General features: G+C 38.4%; 1 protein-coding gene across 1 annotated transcript in view; it reads left to right on the forward strand.

Moving 5' to 3' along the window:
• Nucleotides 1–12,119, forward strand: part of hgd (homogentisate 1,2-dioxygenase) — a 29,506-nt gene extending 17,387 nt beyond the window's left edge. Inside the window, exons 8-14 of the mRNA XM_039745608.1 lie at nt 602–681; nt 3,928–4,027; nt 4,107–4,231; nt 4,658–4,762; nt 6,259–6,385; nt 11,124–11,305; nt 11,829–12,119. Coding sequence (XP_039601542.1) covers nt 602–681; nt 3,928–4,027; nt 4,107–4,231; nt 4,658–4,762; nt 6,259–6,385; nt 11,124–11,305; nt 11,829–11,972 — 863 coding nt within the window. The 3' untranslated portion in view covers nt 11,973–12,119. The remainder of the gene's footprint in view (nt 1–601; nt 682–3,927; nt 4,028–4,106; nt 4,232–4,657; nt 4,763–6,258; nt 6,386–11,123; nt 11,306–11,828) is intronic.
• The last annotated feature ends 6,884 nt before the right edge of the window (nt 12,120–19,003 follow it).

Genomic DNA, 19,003 nt, shown 5'->3' on the forward strand with positions numbered 1-19,003 from the left:
CATGCAAAACATACACAGACAATGACTTGGCCCAGGATTCAAACCCAATGTCCTGGAGATGTGATACGGGAGTATTAGACACTGTGCCACTGTCCGTCCTTCCATCTTCTTTACCCCCTTATCTGGACAGGATCATGGGAGACAATCCCATCAATCATGGAGCATAAGGCAGGAGTAACACCTGGACAGAATGCCTTTCCATCACTGGGTGAACACACACACACTTGGGCCAATTTAGTAACAGCAATTAACCTATCCTGCAGGTTTTTGGATGATGGGAGGAGAGGAAGCCCATGTGGCAAACATGCAGTGAACACCTGAGACGTGAATCCTGTTCTTCTTACTGCTGTACCACCATGCCACCCACTGGGCCACTACATGCATAGTGCATATGAGATAAAAAAATGATAAAAGATGTGTTGAGTTGGCAGAATATCCCAGATTTTGGTCTGATATATACCAATATTCGTGTTTTGTTTACCAAATTAGCAATCACCACTTTTGAGCCATTTGCTTCCTATTTGTTTGTTTGAAACGTGTGAAGTTTTCTACTTTCTACCTTCCCCTCAAATTCAGTTTTGTCTTGCATATGTTGTTTCAGTACCACAGCTTGGAAAACTACTCATTACAACAGAATTTGGGAAGATGATGGTGGAACCAAATGAAATCTGTGTGATTCAGGTAACACTGAGAATTTTAAAACATGATGGGAAGATAAGCATTTGGTTAACATTTTTATATTATACAAATCAGTTTCTAGATGCACCTATTGTATATCTATATCTATATAAAATCCAGTGTCTGTCTATCTGTTTTTCACGAGAGAACTACTAAACAGATTTAGATATACAGTGGTGTAAAAAACTATTTGCCCCCTTCCTGATTTCTTATTCTTTTGCATGTTTGTCACACAAAATGTTTCTGATCATCAAACACATTTAACCATTAGTCAAATATAACACAAGTAAACACAAAATGCAGTTTTTAAATGATGGTTTTTATTATTTAGGGAGAAAAAAAATCCAAACCTACTTGGCCCTGTGTGAAAAAGTAATTGCCCCTTGTTAAAAAATAACCTAACTGTGGTGTATCACACCTGAGTTCAATTTCCGTAGCCACCCCCAGGCCCGATTACTGCCACACCTGTTTCAATAAAGAAATCACTTAAATAGGAGCTGCCTGACACAGAGAAGTAGACCAAAAGCACCTCAAAAGCTAGACATCATGCCAAGATCCAAAGAAATTCAGGAAAAAATGAGAACAGAAGTAATTGAGATCTATCAGTCTGGTAAAGGTTATAAAGCCATTTCTAAAGCTTTGGGACTCCAACGAACCACAGTGAGAGCCATTATCCACAAATGGCAAAAACATGGAACAGTGGTGAACCTTCCCAGGAGTGGCCGGCCGACCAAAATTACCCCAAGAGCGCAGAGACGACTCATCCAAGAGGTCACAAAAGACCCCAGGACAACGTCTAAAGAACTGCAGGCCTCACTTGCCTCAATTAAGGTCAGTGTTCACGACTCCACCATAAGAAAGAGACTGGGCAAAACGGCCTGCATGGCAGATTTCCAAGACGCAAACCACTGTTAAGCAAAAGAACATTAGGGCTCGTCTCAATTTTGCTAAGAAACATCTCAATGATTGCCAAGACTTTTGGGAAAATACCTTGTGGACTGATGAGACAAAAGTTGAACTTTTGGAAGGCAAATGTCCGTTACATCTGGCGTAAAAGGAACACAGCATTTCAGAAAAGGAACATCATACCAACAGTAAAATATGGTGGTGGTAGTGTGATGGTCTGGGGTGGTTTTGCTGCTTCATGACCTGGAAGGCTTGCTGTGATAGATGGAACCATGAATTCTACGGTCTACCAAAAAATCCTGGAGGAGAATGTCCGACCATCTGTTCGACAACTCAAGCTGAAGCGATCTTGGGTGCTGCAACAGGACAATGACCCAAAACACACCAGCAAATCCACCTCTGAATGGCTGAAGAAAAACAAAATGAAGACTTTGGAGTGGCCTAGTCAAAGTCCTGACCTGAATCCAATTGAGATGCTATGGCATGACCTTAAAAAGGCGGTTCATGCTAGAAAACCCTCAAATAAAGCTGAATTACAACAATTCTGCAAAGATGAGTGGGCCAAAATTCCTCCAGAGCGCTGTAAAAGACTCATTGCAAGTTATCGCAAACGCTTGATTGCAGTTATTGCTGCTAAGGGTGGCCCAACCAGTTATTAGGTTCAGGGGGCAATTACTTTTTCACACAGGGCCATGTAGGTTTGGATTTTTTCTCCCTAAATAATAAAAACCATCATTTAAAAACTGCATTTTGTGTTTACTTGTGTTATATTTGACTAATGGTTAAATGTGTTTGATGATCAGAAACATTTTGTGTGACAAACATGCAAAAGAATAAGAAATCAGGAAGGGGGCAAATAGTTTTTCACACCACTGTATTTCTATAATTTGCTTGAACATTCCAGTTGATTCTCTCATCGCTGTAAGTACCATAGTTCGCTTGCAGTACCGATTCATTTACGCGAATCCGAGAAAGCAGCTGCAGGCCAATGGGAGAGTGGCGAGGCCCTCGTCACTCATGTGCCAGCCTCCATGTGAGTCGCTATACCTCTCGCCACGTGTTGGAGTGTACCTTGCCTCTGCTTAGCTAGCGATACCTGTTTGTTCAACAGACATTATCATCTACAGATTGTTAAGGAGTAACGTTTGATGTTTTTGATAGAGAGATCAGAGCTACGTGTGTTTTAGAGGGTAGCTTCTGATTTCCAGAGATATCACCGCCACGTGCTCTTCTCCCCACGTGGGGGACGCTTTCCCATCAGAGCTGAACATGATCAGATACAGTGCCAATGTTTGATGTTGGAAGTGTACATACCTACCTTCCGCTTGGCCAGAACTACAACTTTTTTTTTTTTGTTATTGATTTTTAAGGTTTTTCTTGTTTCACTACTATGTGGGTGGAGGCGCAGGGGACAGCTAGTACAGTATAAATGAATGTGGCACATATTACTTGTTCATTGTGTGTGTACTTTTATTGAGCATTATTTTCCATTTGATTTTAATAACTGAGAAGGGGTGCCCAGTCTGCAAGAGGCTGCTATTCACAAAGTACCCACTAGGGTGGTTTGTCCTGCCATGTTCCTGTACGTGGTGTCCATGCTCCAGTAAACTCTTGGATGCTGAGCACTCTTTCACATCATGCTGAACTTGTAAATAGGAAATGTAATAATACAGAAGTTAAATAGAACTGAACTATACACCATTTCCAAAATATTTTGTTAACAACAAAGTGACCACTGGAAATCTAAGCAGCCAGTTCTTATATTTACTTTATGTTGTAGAAATGTATCCTCAATAAATGTACCTGCAGATGGATGTGGGGGCCGGGACTGTAGCATAAAGTACCAAATGTGATACAAATATTCTAACAGCACCAGGGCTTTCTCAAACCCATTCTAACAGTGGATTTAAGGTTTAACTCGGGGGGGACACCCTTTGATAATATACTCAGTTACATACTTTAACTAATTTAATAAATCTAGCATGGGTCTAATTCTAGTTAAACAGCCTCAAAATGTTTGCCACTCTCATTTTACCAGCCAGAATCACAAATTCCTAATTCTGATCTCATTTTAGGCCTATTAATTGAACAACTGAAACACTTCTATAGAATGGAGATGCACAACAACCGGATCATTTTATTTTAAAGTACAATTCATTTTTTTTGGTTCTATCCCAACGTTTTCGTTATGTCTTAAGAGTAGAACTGGCAAAGGCAATTTAATTCTCACCTCAGACTAATTAGATGGTGTTCTTCCTCAAAGACTATTGACGAATGTTTCAGCTTTTATAAGACCCACTGTTAGGTCCAAGGTGTAATAAACAGTTTCATGTTTGTTTGTAGCAAGGAATGTGTTTCAAGGTTGATGTATTTGGCGAGACCAGAGGGTACATCCTGGAGGTGTTTGGAGCCCATTTTGAACTACCCGATCTTGGACCAATTGGTAGCTAAACAATTTATCTACTTCACTTTATTTCTTTACTATTATAACAACCCCCTCACCATAACATATCCTCTGGCAGGTGCCAACGGCTTGGCCAATCCCAGAGACTTCCTGGTTCCTGTTGCATGTTATGAAGATTACAAGGCTCCCAGTGGATATACAGTTGTGAACAAATACCAGGGAAAGCTGTTTGTAGCTCAGCAGGTAAGTGATGGCAGAATTAACTATTAGGAACCATAATGAATCAAGGATAACACTCCCTACTGTTCACATTCATGTACTTTTTTTCAGTTTTAAAAGTGTAATCATCCACATTACCATTAGACAATACATATAACTGAGCTATGAACAGTCAATAATACTAAATCAGAGGTGTAAATTAATTGGTACTGTAGGTACACACACAATGAAGTCTCAATCACAGCTCAAGCAAATGGCTGTATGACAGCTAATATGTTAATGGCCCACAGGCAAAAAAACACTTACAAGTCTGTTGATGCAGCATTTAATATTTGTTGTATATGTTAAGAGTCTTCCTATTTGATACTTTTCATGTGTCTAGGATGGAAATACTGTTTTGTTTGTATTAATCACATCAGTGAACAAAGAATCTACCTATTTATATCACAGGGTTTCTCTCCATTCAATGTGGTCGCCTGGCATGGAAATTATACCCCCTACAAATACAACCTAAAGAATTTCATGGTGATAAACTGTGTTGCTTTTGACCATGCAGTGAGTATTCAATATGCTCAAAATTATATATAATTAGAGTTATCAAAGGTTCCAAAATTATATATTAGAAAATGTTTTCCTAGATATTGGCATGTCACAGGAAAGGGTATATTGCACTGAATAATCCTGTAAGAAATGATTACTGTAATAATTTCTGAAAATTATTCATATTTATTATCTAGGTATATATTAATAAAGAATTGTATTGTGATCTCCTTTTATAGTCATTTCATGCCGATTTACTTTACACTCAGTTTAAATTAACATATTGATAAATTCCACTCAGTATTTTTGAAGGCCCTGATTTTTGCATATTACCTGGAGCCACACATTAGTGCTGCTGCCAGATGTTCATTTTACCTTATAGTGAGGTCTGGTAAGGTACATCATAATATATTAATACAATTAGGAAGCATACATTTAAATATACTCTCTCTATATAAAATCCTAAAAGTGCAATGATTTTGTGCAACAATTTTATGTGACTTTTTAGGTCACTTTTTTGTCACGCTTTAAATCGTCTTATTTTAAAACCTACGTATATATCTTTGGTGTCATTCTTTTCAGAATTTATCGAACTTTAATGTGATGTCGTTAGATTTTCAGATTCTTATTCCATTTTTGAACTATAAACTAAAATATCAAGAACTCATGTCCCGCGAGACAAGACTTTGTGCCAAGTGATTTAACCAAGCCCGAGACCGGAATTAAAAGACCAAGAGTAGGACATCTGCTGTACAGGCTTTTAAATGTTGATGAGATGAGATGCAGATCACGCGGCACGACAGCAGCAAGCCAGCAGCTGATCAAGCAAAGAGGAGGTAAAAAAAAAAACTGTATTTGTTTCCCATTGTACCACCATTTAAGAGGTGGTTTTGGAGAAGCGACCGCATCTCCTTGGGGTGCGTTCAGCCCCCTCTTCACAACGCGAGCGGCAGAGACGCAAAGTGGCTGGCGCGTAGCACAGGCCACGGGGGGTGGCTAGCGAAGCGAGCAGGGAGTAAGCCCACTAATAACGTATATAAGATAAAACAACCAAACAGTCTGTAACAACCTTACCAGGCCTCACTTTCCTGAGTTGCTCTGACAGGGCAGGATTTTCAAGCGACAGCTTCACACATCTGTCCCACTTTCTGCATCACTTATTCACTAAATGATTTAAGAGGGTGTAGATAAAACAAATGTTTTCTTTTATATATACAGACTGAGAGAAAATTGTTTGCTAAAGAAGATATGTAAGAGATTTAGTGAATCTCCCCATGTGTTAAAAAGTATAGTAAAACACCCACTTTCTAGACTGTCCACATATATTTTGCTATCTGAATAGAGTGCACTTCAGCATTGTTTGTCTTTCATTTTCAGGATATTACAAAAAAGGTGTTAATAAGGCCTATATAGGTGTTAAATACTTGGACCAAAAGACTTAATATCAAGATGTCAAAGCAGAGAGAAGGATTCATCATATTCAAAAATTATGGTGACATGCTCTTTTACAGGACCCATCAATCTTTACTGTGGTGACGGCAAAGTCAACACGACCTGGAGTGGCCATTGCAGATTTTGTTATCTTCCCTCCCCGCTGGGGAGTGGCAAACCACACATTCAGACCACCCTACTATCACAGTAAGATTCTTTTACAGATTACTGTAAGTCTTTTAATGTTTAGTATCTCATAATGAAGTGTTTTCCCTCAGAATGTTGTTGGAGATGAAATAAATAGTAAACTTACAAAAACTTATAGTTAACATTATGCTTGTTAAGAAGTAAAAGAATATAAACTATAACCAATATCAACATAATGGGTGATCAATTTCACAAAAGATTGTCTGAAAGAGAATATTGGAAATATTAGTCAGGAGCATTGGGTGCCAAGAACGGCAATTGTTCTCAAGAGTTTCAAGATGAATGATAAATTAGAAACAATGAACAGTTTAAGAGCGGGATAACAAAACATTTTTGGAAACTTGATTTGTCACATCCCATTCTATTGAGACAAAATCCATTTGGTTTTGTTTACTTTGTTTCGGTTTGCTTTGCTTTTTTTATTTTGGTCATTTGAGTTTCTTCAGAGATTCGTTTTTACTTCAACAAAGTAAATATAAATGATTTTGTCAAACCAATGACTACAAATTGGCCCAATAAGGGTGTGTAAGTGAATGTGGCCTGATCTGCCTCTTGCCATTTTAATTTGGTTGATCTCTGTCATGATTTCTTTCAGCTCGGTGATCATTCCTCCTGAAAAAACATCTAAATTCAGAACGTAGCTCTTCTTTCTGCTAGTTCTTCCCTGTGTGCACAATCCAGTTTATGTTATTTGTTCTGGCCTGAAAATGACAGCATGTTCTTCACATCTGGCTCTCAACCTGCAATTTTACTATGCACAATTTAGTTATCTACCTTATTTCTGTGTCATCCTCAAATATTTCTCTCTGTAATTGTTAAGCTTTTCAATGGCTCTTTATTTCTCGCTTTGTTGCTATTTTGCAACAGGTCCATTCAACTTCTCACATCTAATGCTGCACTCAAATGCTAAGAGACATATGAGTAAGAAAAAGCTTACCACTGGGATACTTCATGCGACTTCCATTGCAAGTGGTAGCTGCCATAACAATGACTTTGTACACGGAATTAGCCAAGTTGTGAAGTTATGCTGACCTCTTATCTCATATCATTACTTAAAAGAAAAAAAAACTAATAACCAGATCATTTAATAATGTAATTTTCTGTTCACAATGTATTAAGTGTGAGGTAATGTGTGCTTATTGTGTTTATTTTCCATTTTATTTGCTCAGAAAGAAATCAGAACTAATCTTTAATTGCTTTTTGTGAGAATCGAGCTACAAATCTGCAACAACCTTGCACTTTACCACCAACTGGTTATTCATGTGAAGAGGGAGGTGGGAGGGTGAAATACCACAAGGGGTAACTCCAAATATTCTCATATTATGTTCTGCGTCACATAAACGCAACATAAGGCCCCCTTAATTAACGGCTCCTCTCTCTTCTTCTCCACGCTGCTGTTAATTTCTCTTTACTTGTGTTTACTTATAGTGATGTTGTTTGCTAAATAAGAGTACAGAAAATATTAATCAATGTAATACTTTACTTAGTAGATCCTCTGAGAAAGAATCTCCTTTATAACGAAGCTGGCATAAAACATGCTGTGGAATTAATTTAAGCACCTATCAGCTAGTGCAATTTGGGAGCCGTTGTGCAATCTCGCTACATTGAACAGTCGTTTTCGGTTGTAGATACCGTGCATGTTGCAGAATGCAAGAGTGCTTAGGTATTTAAAAACTAATGCAGTTATTTTAATATTTTTATAAAATAAATATAATTTGCATAAATATGTCACAAAAATGTGAAGCAATATTTTTAGAAACTAAAAAGCAGAATATAAAAAGGATAGAAGCTGGATAAAAAAAAAATGCCACATAGCAGACTCATTGGAGTTAGCATCCAGCCATTAAAAGGCCACGTGCAGAGTGTGTAAGGCACGGGGATAAAGACCAATTAGCTGCAAGCATTTAGGAGGTGCTTCTTCTCTGCTAAAATTAATTGGATTTGGCAAATCTCCTTGGGTATTCTGGTTTGATTCGGCTCACAAAGCTGGAGAAAGTGAGACACCATAAGTGCCGGGGACATGAATGTGCAGGCAGTGCATGAGGCAGACAAGAATGCAAGAATGGAGCCACATAGAAGGAGCTGGAGAATATCGGGGCAGCAGCAGCAGCACTTTTGAAGGGTATCCAAGTAAGGAGGCTAAAATAAACAATGATGAACCCCTAGTCCAAGATCTTCTCAGTACATACCCAAATTCTTCTTATGATACAGCAATATACAATAATGAGGTTTCATGTTAAACACTACAATCATGAACCACATCTACTTTGTTAATTGAGGTATTACAGTATACCATTTTCAGAATTGGAAAGGAATTAGAGCAGCCAGTGAGGTGAAAGGGAGCGTGTCTGATCAGATATATCCACACGGTACATCAATCTCCATTGAAGATATTGTGATGAAGGGTGGAATAGCAGGCAACGATGTATTTCAAAATGCACTGCTTGTCTCTAATTTCTTTGCTTTGTTTTTGTAATATTGTACAAATCGGCCAACATCTATTCAATATCAATTTATCAATAATTAAAATTAATCTTGAGCTATGCCATTAATACACGTCAGCTATGGTACATTTGTGGTGAAAGGTGCTATGAATTTGCACTCAAAACAGAAGTCTCCTCAATCATATATTCAATTTATTCTGAACCTTCAAGAAAACCAATGGTTCTCAAACTCTGTCCTGTGTCATTGTCAGTTCTGATCATTTTTTACAAACAGTTTATTAATCTGGGTCCTGCGTTTGTCTTTAAGTCATGTTTAGCTGGTTGCCTAATTTAACTCTCTAAAACTCTAAAGTGTGATATGATTTTGTGATCATTTTATAATATTAAGTAATATCACCTCTTCACTCTGATTCAGATAGGCAAGTACAGAAAACAAATGGACCATGAAAATTAATTAACCTGTGTGTTTTTTTAATTACTTTCTAAATAATTTCCTTTATGATTGACAATAAACAAACAGCAGACACAGTGTACAGTATGTTTTCTAAGCAGGAGCTGCTAACTCAGCCCCAATCACACCTCAAGTGCCTGCTTTAATAATATGCATTGTAAAAGAAAATAAAAAGTGACCAATTTGAAAGAGAAACATTAGGATAATAAAAGTATACCTGTGAAAGAAGCACACTCATCTTTGCTAGATTCCATTGAAAAGTAACACAAACAGAATGTCTAGATTGGCATGTACAAGGCAAGAATTGTACAACCACAACATTTTAATTAACATAAAAGGTCCATTTATGAGCAGAAGGTGGCCCCCAATTAATGAATCAGAACAAAAACCAAAAGGCCGTGGCCATCACGTTTCAAGATGCCTCAATACAGGCAATGCTAAGGAGCAGCTAATCTACCATTTTCACTTAAAGATTTCATGTGCCTAAGTGGGCACTGCCACATAGAGGCACACCTACCAACACCCACCACAGTACTGGGCAAGTGTGTTTAGATATTTGACACCCAATGATAAAATGACCATTTAGGAAGCATTAACCTGCCAATCACTGGGCAGAAATAGTGGGAGAAAATTGCTTAAAGAGTGCTATGCTTGACACTTAGCAGCGCTGGAAGAGACACCATTTATTCTTTTTGTCATCCACTATAACTAATGCTTTTAGATACTTTACTGGTTTCATCTATCTAATTTGTGAATTTTTGAGAAGAAAAAATAAACTGGGCCTGATTGTCCTTTCTTTCATTTTGACACATTTCAATCTTTTATACTGTATTTGCTTTAGAAGCAATTTTTACCAATGAACACTCACAATTGCTTACATTTTACAAGGATTCTTCTTTCACATCATTACCATCATTATACATTTTCAAATGACTTTTTAGTAATTATTATTTCAGAAAAGTTTTTTTTGCTTTTTAATGTAATTACTCTTACCATCCAATCCAAAATGCAGTGAATTGCTTTGCATTGTAAGCGTATGAGCTTTGTCAAGAGACTATACGGTTATGTTTACTGGGCTACATTAAAGAAACACTGAATGATTTAAGTCTGATTTTAAGTATAAAATACTTTTACAGTTTATCCCTGGCACAGTAAATTAAACACAAGGACATTAAACAATTGAAGAGGAGGAATAGGAGGGCAGTAGTTAGTGCTGCTACCCCACAAAACCAGTATCCACGGTTAGAAATCCTATGCTGAGTTTGCCACATCCTAATTTTGGCGAGAATTTACAAGGATAAAACACTGGAAGGGCTTTGAAAACACCATCCAGTATTGCAGATAAGTGAAACTCCTTGTTTTAGGTATTAAGCTAATTTATCTTTACTGTGTGACAATTTATTCCTCTACATCCTATAATTTTATAGGTTTGTTAAACAAAGTTATTTTAGTCTATTGTACACAGTACAGTAAAAATCAGTAAAAAACATGCTTATCGACATGCTGACACTCTCCGGCACCAAGGCTGAGTATAACTGCCTTGCCTCGAAACATCTCTCTTCTTTCCTGAAACATTTCAGAACACATTTGTCAGCATAACAAAAAGCAGATAAATACCTTGAACACTAAAAAAAATGCCCTGTTAGGTATATCAGCTTACCTGCATTAGTTGACAGGACCTAATACTCGGGTATCTTCGGTTTTTCTTTGAATTAAATGCACATGTAATGATAAGAAATGACTGTTTCCCAAAGCTGCTTTTCCTCATTCAGAGTGGCTCACATGTATGAAAACATTCATCAAAATAATGTGAATATGTCAATTAACATGATATTGTTTTTAGGGAACTGCATGAGTGAATTTATGGGCTTGATTAAAGGCCATTATGAGGCTAAAGAACAAGGGTTTCAACCAGGAGGAGGCAGTCTCCATAGCATCATGACACCACATGGACCAGATGCAGACTGTTTCGAGAAGGCAAGCACAGCAGACCTACAGCCAGAGCGAGTTGCTGACGGGACCATGGTATGTACACTGCTAAAATATGGAGTGTAGCAAACCCCATTACTATTAAAGAAACAAAGTGCAGTTTTTTTCTTAAATATTTCGCCTCCATTTCTTTTACAAAAATGCTAAGAATTTTTACAGTTCACCAAAAAGACGTTAATGGATTAATTAAGTATTACTTTGGGGGGAGGAGGATGAACTGTCTAGTTACTTGCTGTATATTCATTAAATGATCTGTTGCTTTTGCTTGTCTGCCTTATCCATATTTCACAATAGCCAGTACATACATGAAGTCCACATTAAATTAGGCAGCTAAGGTACTGTGTTGGGTGCAAGTTAAAACAAAAATAAAGTAAAGGTGGCTATCAGTAAGGGGCCAATGGCACTGCAGGCAAAGAAACATTTCGGAATGTGTGGCCTTCCATATATAAAACAAGAATTGCTTGTACTATGGGACGCACAATGTGGACATGTACATATTTTTTACAGTATCATTTTTCTGTGCACTTTCTAAGTTTTATCCTGCATTACTGTTTTTCAGGCATTTATGTTTGAGTCATCATTCAGCATGGCAGTGACAAAATGGGGCTTAGAGACCTGCAATCGATTGGATAAAAATTACCAAAACTGCTGGGAACCACTGAAAAGTCATTTTAATCCCAACTGGAAGAGTAGCGCCAAATAATCTAAGATGGGTAGCCTCCTCTTTAGTCTGACACAGTAATCTTTACAAATAATTAACTCTACTAAGATACTTAGAGCATCCTGCATTGTTGCCTGCTTAGTTATAACATGTAAATAAAATAATCTTGTAAACTCTTCTGAAACCCTAGCATTAAGTCATTCTTGTGTAACAATTAATCTATTTTAGAGGCTGGTGGAAAAGAAGTTGTTCATATCTATTTGCAGGCTGTACAGAAATGGCCGTATATTAAAAGAGCAAAATGAAAATACATTCGGCCAACACTTTCTTAGTGTTGTATGTGCCAATCCTTTATTTAGGTGGTTGTGATCAATAAAACTTTACTCTTTTGGGGGACTCTGCCTTAGCTAATAAATCAAACCTGCCAAAGCGAATGAAACAAGATGGAAAACAAAAATCAATAAAGAGCAGCTCAAATGAAGGAAAAACATGCTAACCCATCTCAGGTGAGTCAAATACTGGGTGTATTATCCGTATCATCAAACTTTCATAAAGTGTTTTTTTAAAAAATGGTGTGTGGTAATGCGCGGGTCGCGTCTTACCAAATTTAAGTATGTAGCAGCATTTATATTCGCTATGAGAAAGTGCACTTACCGTTGGTGTGTTCAGGGCGCTGTCGCGGGAATGCGGGGCCGTCTAGCGGGTGAGCGCTGTGAGGCGCGGGGTGTTGGACACACGTGGGGCCGGTATAATGGCCAGTACGGGCTCCGCCGCATGTGTTCATTTTTACGCTCCGGTGTCCTCGCAGCCTGCCTAGTGTAAAGTGCAGCGCGCCTAAAAGAGAAAGCTGGCATTTGATTGATTGAGTCAGAGATGAGCATCCCATAATGTTAGAGAAATGATTTTACTTACTGGTGAGTCAACCACGGGCGTGCTTGAGCTCAGCATAGCCGTTGGCTGTACCGGAGGGTTTATACATGCGCGACCCGCAGGAGTTTGGTTTTAAATACATAGTTGCTCGGGGCGTGTCGCGGCGTGTGGCGTGAATGCGCTACCGTCTACCGGGATAGGTGCATGAGATAGACATGTGGGCAGATTGGCTGGACAATCTTGCCGGTTATATTTAAAGAGTTACCGGCCAACAGGGGTCGTCAGTGGACCTAAGAGCGAGGTAGGAATAAGCACTGCTGAGCTATTTGTAGGAGCAGTTGTAATTTTGGCTTTTGCATATATTCTTTTGCATATATTCTTTTGCATATATTCTTTTGTATATTCGTTTTGTATATAGAGTTATATATCTCCTAGTGATTATTTTTGGTGAAGGTATATATACTTATTGGGTGCTGGGATAGTTTTTGATTTTGGGTTTGGTGCAATTGTTTTATTTTTGTATATACACACACTTGTTTTTGTGAATATTTCTTTCCTGCTGGAGGAACGTCTTGAACCAGGGATAAAAGAAGACAACCTTCATTATTGGAGCGTGTGTCTGTAGTTTTTGTAGGAGTGCACTATTTTTTGTAAATACACCATATTTTTCCTTTTTGTTTGTTTTTATTTCTTTTTGAAGAGTCAGGGTTGAAGGACTGTGTCTCAAAGCCCACCTGACACTACTACATTTTTTTGTGTACAGCACTCTTGTAAATAAATTTGCACCATTCACCCTTCAGTTTTTGTCTGTGTCTCATCTCTCCATTTGATCCCGTTCGGTTCATGAACTATCAGATGTCCAGAGTGTAGGCTGGGGCTACTTCCCACTACACGGGATATCACATGGTGCCGTAGCAAAATATACAATAACGACATATACACCCACATAATGTACAGAACACATACTGTATTAACCCAAGGCTGCTCTTAGTTGGCCTGCCCATTATCATCAAGCTGCAAAACACAAAGAAATCTCTTAATTAAGAATAATAAGGTTAAAAATACATAAAATATGAAACACCTGCATCCAGTTTCCAAATGACAAAGTAAACAGAAGAAAAAAAGACCTCATAGGGAGACACAGCTAACAACGCACTAAGCGGATCACCAACTGGCTGCGTCTCCACTGTAAATCAAAGTTACTAATTTAAACAAAAACAGAGTGCTATCTAAGTCCATTAGGAGACAGAAGCCTCTTTTACACATATAAAAATGTAGCGTCATTTGTTTTTTATTCTTGCTATTAGGATAGTGTGGTGGCACAGTGGCTAATGCAGAAGCCTCATGAATCCAGCATCTTGGATTGCAATCTGCAGTACTGTCATTGTTCACATATTGTTTCATGTTCTCTATGTGTTCCTGTGGGTTTTCTCTCCCACATCCCCAAAGACATGCATGTTAGGTTATTGAGTGATTCAAATTGGTACGCGGATGCTACGTGCATAAGTGGGACCGGTGACTAATTCCTGCCTCACACCCACTGTTGCCAGAATATGCTCCTAAGGTGAATAACTTGGACTTAAGAGTGTTAAGTTATGGTAAACATTATTATTTTAGATTTGGCTGATTCAATCATCCAAAGCAATTTACAAAAGCAGGATACAATTGCTCATATGCACACTGCATCCAGGGTAGCAACTTAGGCATTTGAAATCCAAAGCCCTTCTCTCCACATCCATAAAAACTTACATCTAGCTTTTTTTCCTACTTGTTGTCCAGGATTGCAGTTATAAGGAAATGGTTATAGGAATATTTTACATGCTACTTGATTATTGTTTGGGGAGCAGGCACAGTCCTTTTAATTTTTGAACAATGTAGGTAACTGGTAATGTTCCTTTTGTCTTTGCAACTCTAAATGTCAGCATTCAAACAGGTTCATAGGTGTACATCTTGATTTCTGGCAAGAAAACCCTAACCCTAACCCAACAGGCATTCTGTTGATTCTACAATTGTCTTAACTAACTATAAATTATGTTTTAACATTCTAGTTTGATGTGCTGTTGGCTTCATGTACAAAATGAGTGACATTCTGCTATTCTATAGTATAGTTCACAAAATAAAATCAACTTACAATCTAAATCAGCATTGCAGCACTTGGGCAACAAGCAGCTAGCCCTTAATGGCAGACAATGTGGGATACAGATCTACAGCAATGGCAAACAGATTGATCACATTTTTACCTTCTCATATACAAAGTACAGGGTGGTCCAGATCTAATTATGCAGATCGTCTGGATGACTTTGATTTATGTGGGGACGATTCCAGGTCGGCGCAAAGACGATTCTTCATGTTGTCAGTTCGCACACTTCTCGATGGTGATTTTCTGTGTAATAAACTTAATAAATTATAGCATAATGAAAATTGCATAATTAGATCTGGACCACCCTATATAAAGAAAGTATTGTAATCGTCCAAAAATTCAATGTTGAGATTTTGATGAATCTCGATGTTTTGGACATCCCTGACTTTCTCGTATACGATTTATAGGGGAAGTATTGGAATTCTTCAAAAATTTCATTTTAATGAATCTCAACGTTTTAGACCTACCATTTTTGAAATTATGTCTGTGTGTCTGTCTGTGTGTATGTGTGTGTATGTAAATATGATAACTTGAGTAGGCCAACCAAATTTTGCATACAAGTATTAGGAACAAAATGTAGATTTCTATCACCTTTTGTGCTATTTCTGTTAACTAGAAGTGGTAATTTACTACTTTATTCATGCAGCTGCAGAGTCCGATTTATTCAACTTTACTTTTATAACAATTGTTCAATATATTATTAATTTGATTTGATTTGTTGTTGATGGTTCTTCAATGTACATAATATAAAAATATAATCTTTGTCTTGTGGTTTACTCCTCAAATATCCATCCCCATTTCTGCGTATGCAAGAAAGTCTAGGGGAGACCACTCTTGATTTTAATCCCTGGGTTATCAAGTCTAGGTCTCCGTAAAGGTCAATGCAAAGACAGATCTGGGCAAACATAATAATTAAATTAAAAGCTCATCCCACTAAACATTCCTCCTACCTTACTGTAGCTAAAGTATTAATTTCTATTTATCATCCGGTTACTAAAGCAGGGCAAAGAAAACATGATTACAATGTATTACTGCATAATAAAGCACTAAAACCATAGATAAAAACTAGTTCACTATGCAGTGTCATCCATTTTGTTACAATGTACATGCTGCATACAAAAATATGCCAAGTGACTACCTTGGACTACCAAGGTGCCTCAGCAGCATTAGAATCTATCAGAATGGATCCCTCTCATTGCCAGTCTCTAGCCTAGTGCAGGAATTCAAATGTGCCATGGCAAGGCTGGTCATGTCCTTCACAGAATCTCAGGACCCAGTGGTAAGAGAAGTTGCTCCTAACTTGGCAACAGGGAAGAAGTGGACTCCAACCTCAGCTGTGCTGGATGCTAAATCTGCCAGCCAGCACCAAGATATAGTCGGCCACATCCACAAAGGCAGAAGAGGCTTTGGTCTGGAAACAATAACCTTTACCTGGCAGAAGGCCACCTCGAATGAATGTCGGACCATGGATATACAGGAGTTGTGCTGACAGAAAGAAGCAACCGGTTGGTCAAAAGGCAAAGGACAAGTGAGACAAGGCTACTAGAGGAGATGGGATGGTGCTGAGAAGAGGAAAATCACATTAAATGAACTGTGGAGCATGGAGTCAAATAGGTTTGAGTTTTATTATCAAGGCCACATATAACGTCCTGCCCTCTCCCATAAACTTAAATCTCTGACCTGGAGAGAATCCGGCTTGTCCTCTGTGTACAGCTCCAGCAACCCTTAAGTACATCTTGATCAGATGCAAGATTAGCTTAACACAAGGTGAATACTCCTGGCGACACAATCAAATGTTAAAGCACTTGGCAGTTGAACTTCAGTGCAATCGACTAACCATCAATACCATACCTATTAACAACCAGGCAGTGCCCTCCATTTTTTATCAAGAAGGGGTAAAAAACTGAAGACAAACCCCTCACCTGACGAGTTAGGACCACTGAATGCAGCCAGGGACCGGGAAATGCAAGTAGACCTAGGCCAGAGACTCATTTTTCCATCAGAGAGTGCAACAAACACCCTGCGACCAGACCTGGTCCTCTGTTCCTACTCTAGCAAACATGCCTGTGTCATTGATCTAACTGTCCCGTGGGATATGTGGTTGATGAAGCTCATGAACGTAAGAAGCTGAGGTACTCCAATCTAGCAGTTGAAGCAGAGGACATATTATGGAAAGTGAAATACACCCTTTTGAAGTGGGGTTCAGGGGCTTTGTAGTCAGTTCAACAGCAACGTTTCTCAGAGAAATGGTGCCAGAGGGCAGGCCCACAGGAAAGCAATCAAAGAGCTGGCCACCACAGCTGAAAGCAGCAGCCATTGGTGGTGGCTGAAAAGGAAAGATGCCGTTTGGACAACCAAGGTGACCAGCCGACAACAAGACACACGCCCGGGTCTGATCAGCCAGTGGTGGGCCTGCCTCAGCGAAGGATGTCTTGTATTAAAAGGCCGAAACACTCATTGATTCTGAGGTGCACAACTGATGATGTGCTCGTGGTGGTGACATCACCTAGTGGCCATCTTTTTCAGATGACAATTGTGGTGCAGAAACATTAGGGACTGTGACATCCGGTTCTTTATTTAAAATACAACTGCTATTTGGCACCAAAAGTACAAAATGGAATAAGACAGTTTGCAAAATAAATGAATTAGTTGTTAATCATCCATATAGAGCTTCTCAGTATCAGTCAGCCACACAAATGATAAAAATGGCCAAATATGAAATGTATGAACCAAAGCAGTATCATAAATTAACAAGGATCCAACGTTTTTCTGAATTTGCCTTAAATTTAATTGCACTAAAATACAATGGAACAAATGAGTAAACTTACACAGCATGGAAGCAAAGCTGTAAACGTTAGCATTGCAGTTTTCAAAAACCTGAATCATACTTCACTATGATAAATTAAAACATTTTTTAAATTTCTAATGGTAACATTGAACTGTTTTTGTCTCATTTTCTTGATTCTACACAAGGAGGCATTCTGGCTAGCATCGTCTCCTCACAGCTCAGAAGCGCTTGATTTTAATCCAAACGTGGGCACTGCCAGTGCAGGCTTTGCAGGCTCTCCCATGTCTGCTTGGTTATACTGCCACACTGCAAAGACATGTGTTTTAGGTTTTCTGGTGTTCCTAAATATACCCTGCATGAGTGAGCGAAGATATGAACATGCGTGTGCCCTTCAACAGACTGGCATCTCATCCTGGACTGAACCCATCTTTATACCCAATGTTCCTGAAATAGACTCTCATTCCCAAAACACTGACCTGGATAAGAGGGTTAGAAAAGGGGATGGATAGCATGATGGATGTACCAAAAATGAGTAAATAAAAAAATTTATTAAAATGTAAAACTCCCTTCAGATCACATTTGAAAGAGAATATTCTTAATGAGTTTTTTGGCAGCCATGACACATACATACAAACATTACAGTGAAAACATATTTACCCCTCTGATTTATTTTCTACATTACATAAAATATGTTTGGGTCAGTTCCTTATGTTGCTTGTTTTAAAAAACAATTTGTTGTTTCCTTTATTTGGTTTGGTGTGTAAACTAATCAAACATGGCAGGCTTCCAGTGCTAAAATGTTTCTACCCCACTATTAAAACCAATCAAATTGAAAAGATAAATAGGAACAACTGGTTTCAATACTGCTGTCAAAAAACAGGCCTCAAGCAGGTTGGCACTGCCCAACATAAATCTGAGTAACGTTGGTTGTTACTGTCAAAGTAATCAGTACTCATTTTCTAAAGTCACAACATGCTATCATTAAAAGAAATTTCTGTAAACCTCCAAGTGTATTTCTCTGAAAAAGATGAAGTTCTCGTAAATAGTCTAATACTCTTCATAAGTGTGGATGTCCTGTCAAAATGTATCCCAGACCTAGAAAAACAAAGCAACATCAAGGAATCTGCAGACCTCTACCATCACGTAAAGTCAAACTCGCAAGCCTGGCAAAAGCAGAGCCTAAAGTAGTCAATCATTGCTCATTAAGTACATGAATATTTACCCAAATGTTTCCAAAATTAACCCAAATACTCATCTGGAGTGGTAGACGAATCT

Source organism: Polypterus senegalus, chromosome 2 (genome assembly GCF_016835505.1).
Source record: "Polypterus senegalus isolate Bchr_013 chromosome 2, ASM1683550v1, whole genome shotgun sequence".
Classification (NCBI taxonomy): domain Eukaryota; kingdom Metazoa; phylum Chordata; class Cladistia; order Polypteriformes; family Polypteridae; genus Polypterus; species Polypterus senegalus.